Here is a 4774-nt window from a genome sequence, read left to right as displayed (position 1 = left end):
AAAAGTCTCTATACGCTTTTAAAGTTTCTTGCTCGGGAAGCCTTGCCGGAGGCACCGCGTTCTGTTCCCTCCCGGGATGGGAACGCGGCGGCTGAAGCAGGCAGCGGCGATCGGACACCCCGGGAAGAGGGACCCTTTGCATCCCATCCTTGGGTGCGTTCTCCGGTAGGGAGGGCGCGGGGGGGCGGATCCGTCCGCAGCTCAGAGCACACCCGGTGATGCTATTTCTGCTCGGTGACGGCGGCAGGCCTTTGCCCCACCGCGCAGCATCCCGTTTCCTCCCATCCTTCCTCGCCCAGGAGCAAAGCAGAGAGCCGCGGCCCCGTTCCGCACCCCCCACTCCGCCCCGGGCCCTCGGCCAGGCTTTGCCCGACACCCCGGTCCTCGCCGAGCCGCCGCGTGCCCCTCCGCTCCGCGGGGGCTCTCCCGCCCCCCGCCCCAGCCCCTCGCCCCGGCGCTCCTACCTGCGCGGCGCGGTGCGGTGCGGTGCGGGCGGCTGCTCGGCACCTGCTCCCGCGCCCGCGCCCGCGCCGCCTAACAAAAGCCGCGGCGTCAGGTGGCAGGAGACGGACTGCGCGGCCATTGGCGGCGGCGGCGCGCGGCGGGCGCCGGTTGGGCCGGGCGCGGCGGGGGCGGGCGCGGGGCGCTGACGCCAGCGCGGGGCCGGTGGGGAGGCGGGGCCGCGCCCCGCGCCGTCTTTGTGCTCGCCGGCAGCCCCGCCGCCTCCCGCCGCCTCCCTCAGCCCCGCGCGGCGCGGCGGGCGGCTCCGCACCGCTCAGCTCGGCTCCGCACCGCTCCGCAGCGCCCCGCGCCACCCCACCCGCACCGCCCCGCGCTATGTGTGCCGGCGCTCCCGTGCCTCCTCGCGGCCGCTTCCCACCCGGCGGGGCGCTCTCGGCCCCGCTCTGAGAGCGCGGCGGGGCAGGGCAGGGAAGGGAGCGAGCGGAGCGGAGCCGACCCCGGACGTGCCGCCCGGCGCGGCGCGGAACGAAGGGAAGGGAGCGCGGCGCCATGCGGGGCCCGGGGCTGGGGCTGAGGCTGGGGCTGCTGCTGGGCGCGGCGTGGCTGGCGTGCGGGCAGAACGAGACGGAGCCCATCGTGCTGGAGGGGAAGTGCCTCGTGGTGTGCGACTCCAACCCCACCTCCGACCCCACCGGCACGGCGCTCGGCATCTCCGTGCGCTCCGGCAGCGCCAAGGTCGCCTTCTCTGCCATCCGCAGCACCAACCACGAGCCCTCCGAGATGAGCAACCGCACCATGATCATCTACTTCGACCAGGTAGGGCGGGCGCGGTGGGGCGGCGGGGCTCCGGGCGCGCCGCCGCGGGAGGAGAGAAGTTCCCGGGGAAGGTGGCGGGGCCGGGCCGGGGACGCACCGCCCCGCGGGGCCGTGCCCGCGGGAAGGCGGGGGGGGGGGGGCGCTGGGGGCCGAGGGCGGCCGCGGGGCAGCGGGACTGGGCGGCAGCGGCGGCCCCGCGGAGGTGCTGATGATGCCCTTCCCTTCCAGGTACTAGTGAATATCGGCAGCAACTTCGACTCGGAGCGGAGCACTTTTATCTCGCCCAGGAAAGGGATTTACAGTTTTAATTTTCACGTGGTGAAAGTGTACAACAGGCAAACCATCCAGGTCAGCCCCAAGCGCCGTCGCCTCGCTCCGCGGGCACCGCAGGGGGGAAGCGGAGCGGGTCCGCCGGCCGGCGGGGACGGGGGCCGTGCGGGCGGCGGGGCAGGGACATGCCGCTGAGCCGCCGCCGGTAGCACAGACCTCCCCGGCGCTTCCCTGCCCAAGGGGACGGTGCCCAAAGGGCCGCACAGCTCCACCAGGCCTCTGCCCGGCCTCTGTCTGCATGAGCCGTCCCGGGACGGGAGGTGATACCCCGACGGCTGCCTGCCGTCGCGTCCCAGCCTGCCCAGGTCCCCGGGCTGCCCCGAGCTGCGGAGCACGGGAAGAAGCATCCCTGCAGAGAGCCCGTGGGAACCACAGCCCTCAGCGGGCTCCTCACCTGCTCTCGGGTGGCAGAGGGTTTCATGGGGATTTGGGGTGCAGGGAGGTGCCTATGGCATGGATACGATAAGGAATATAGCTCCGTGTGTATGCTGCCACCCTATACACACCTTCTGTATGTGGTTTGATGTATACGCACCTCTAGGTAGGGATAATAAATTACCATCCTGAAGCCAGGTAGCATAACCTAGACAGGAAATCTGTCTGTGTAGCAATGCGCATTGCAAAGGTGAATGTACAGCTATATAGCACAGTTCTGGTGTAAGCGGCTTCACACATCTAGATTGGGCAGGTAGTGTATTATTAATGTGGGTTATGCAGTCCCGGGATCATTAATGCGAGCTGAGCAGAGCTTATTGACTATGTTGTGGCATATTGTCTTTGCTGCCTAACAAAGGAAAACTACCTCTTGAATACACTTCAAACGCGCTGACTCCGTCGGCTGTGGCTCTGCTCCTCGCTGTCTCTGAGGTTTCGCATAAAGCCATCTTTCAATAAGTATGAGCAGACCTCTTTTCATAGCCTGAAAACACAGGCACCCTATTGAAATTCTTCAAAATAGGATCAATGTCCTGTTTTATATGCACTGGGTGTTTTGATGTGGTTGTCGGTCTAAAACAGCAGTGAAAGGCTTCTTCCTTCAGAGTACATACCTTAGCTGGGTTCAGATTGATATTTCATTTTTATGGGGCTGGAGTTTCAGCTGTCGAAAGAGGTCCTTTTTTAACTAAGCATTTCGCCTGCTAGGCGAGCCCCGGCGGTGTCGTTGTCTGACTTTAATTGACAGAGGGTTTTGTTTTATCTTGCTCTTTAGGTGAGTTTGATGCTAAATGGGTGGCCAGTGATTTCTGCCTTTGCAGGGGACCAAGATGTGACCCGAGAAGCTGCTAGCAATGGAGTCCTGATACAGATGGAGAAAGGAGACAGAGCTTATCTAAAACTGGAGAGAGGAAACTTGATGGGAGGCTGGAAGTATTCAACATTCTCTGGATTTCTAGTGTTCCCACTTTAAATCACTTCTTATCCAAGAAAAGGGAGAGATCTCTTAGGAATTCCCAAGTCGTAGCTGGGTTTAAAGAGTTGTGGACAGCAGACTTTTTACATTCAAATATTAAAGAAGCTAAATCCTGCTTAGGTTTGTGTACATCTGCTATGAAGAATTACTACTTTTTTGTTGTGTTGCAGCCAACAGGTGGGAAACACTATAATTGATCAAGCCCCCATTTATATTCTTCTCTTTCCTTCTACAAAATTAGTTCTCATCTCTGTGTCACTGGTGTAATCTGCCATCGTTCCCCCATGGTTTTTGCCTCACACAAGTAGACTTTAGATATTTTCATTGTCCTTTACAGCATATTTTGTAGTTTTGTTTTTAAAACATGTTAATCTTGACTCTTTCTCTGAGTTTAACTTTTAAAAAAAAAAAAGCAAAGTATTTTTGAATACATGGATGCCATGATGGAAGGAAAAATGCAATTCTTGCTGTGTACTGGCTGGCAAAAGGAAAAATTTCTACATGAAGAACTATTCACAGCCAAGGCTGACTAGAGTATTTCAATATTTCTATGTAATTCTGAGTGATTGTGAAATTTAAGGCTGCTAAATGTTTTGATGCTTGTTTTGCTCTTGTACAATGTGGCCCAACTAAACGCCAGGAAGTATATTGAACTTTTACTATTACTCTGTAATATATGTGTGAATATCGAAAATTAATTTTTGCTTTAATTCAATAAAGTTTAAATGGGACTTTTATTTTTCTTAACCAGAAATAAGGTTTCTCAATGCAGGCAGGCGGGGGGAGGAGGCTTGGCGCAGTCCCGGGGCTACGGTGCTGGGGCTGGATCGGGGCGGGGGAGCCCCTGCGGGTGTGGCCGCGGCACCCCACGCAGCCCCCGCCCGCAGCCCCCCATGCGGCGCCCTGCGCGGGGCCCCGCGGCTCGGCGCGGTCCCGCAAGCCCGGCGGGCGGTGCCGGCAGCCCAAGCGCACCCGTCGCTACGAAGTTTCCCGCCGACTCTTACATCCACTTATTTATAGCATTTATCTGTATTATATTCTATAGACCAGATCGCATTTTATACGGCCGTCTAAAAATACCTGACAATGTATACTTCGATGCTAGTATTATTTATTTGCTAGTATTATTTTGTTTACAGTCTTTTAAAGATGTAAATGCTATAATTTTGCAGTACTCAAAGAGATTACTACTTTTATTAAAAGGTGCGTACGAGGATTTCGATTGTATCTAAACTTTAACGTGAAATAAACCGGTGAAACGACCCCCTGGGCTGTGTGCGTGGCAGCGACCGGCGCGGGGCTGCTCCGCGCCCCGGCTGCGGCACCGGCAGAGCCGCACGAATCCCCGGCTCCCAGCAAGGGATTTAATTAGCTGCGGGGGGGGGGGGGGGGAATTAATGCGAGCACAATAAGAAACGCTTCTCGCTTTATTCACAGGTTCTGCCCTGGAAATAGACCCGCGGGGCGGGCGGGGGCGCATCGCTGGCCCGGCCTTTGCGCGGCCTTGCCGGGCTGCGCCGAGCTCCGCGGAGAGGCGGCCGGCGGGGAGCGGGACCGGCCCGGGCTCCGTCCGAGCCGGGAATGGCCGCGGCCCTTCATTTCCAAGCGAAACTCATCAGCCGCGTGTCAGCACCTGCTCCTCCGTCACCTAGGCGTGCGGGGCCAAAACGCCTTTCCCCGCCACGTTTGCCGACTGGCGCATGTCGCGATTCGCGCCCCGCAGCAGAGGGGAAGGCGCGGGCCGACCCCCCGCCA

General features: G+C 59.2%; 1 protein-coding gene across 1 annotated transcript; it reads left to right on the top strand.

Moving 5' to 3' along the window:
• The first annotated feature begins 681 nt into the window (after positions 1–681).
• CBLN1 (cerebellin 1 precursor) lies at positions 682–3816 on the top strand. Its single transcript, XM_054840640.1, has 3 exons — positions 682–1278; positions 1507–1626; positions 2819–3816. Exons 1-3 carry the CDS (start codon positions 1012–1014, stop codon positions 3014–3016), a joined length of 585 nt encoding a protein of 194 aa, XP_054696615.1. The 5' UTR covers positions 682–1011; the 3' UTR covers positions 3017–3816.
• Positions 3817–4774: the final 958 nt, after the last annotated feature.

This window comes from Grus americana, chromosome 13, assembly GCF_028858705.1.
Source record: "Grus americana isolate bGruAme1 chromosome 13, bGruAme1.mat, whole genome shotgun sequence".
Lineage (NCBI taxonomy): Eukaryota > Metazoa > Chordata > Aves > Gruiformes > Gruidae > Grus > Grus americana.
Note: the sequence above shows the minus strand (reverse complement) of the source record. Positions and strands in the feature narration are given on the sequence as shown.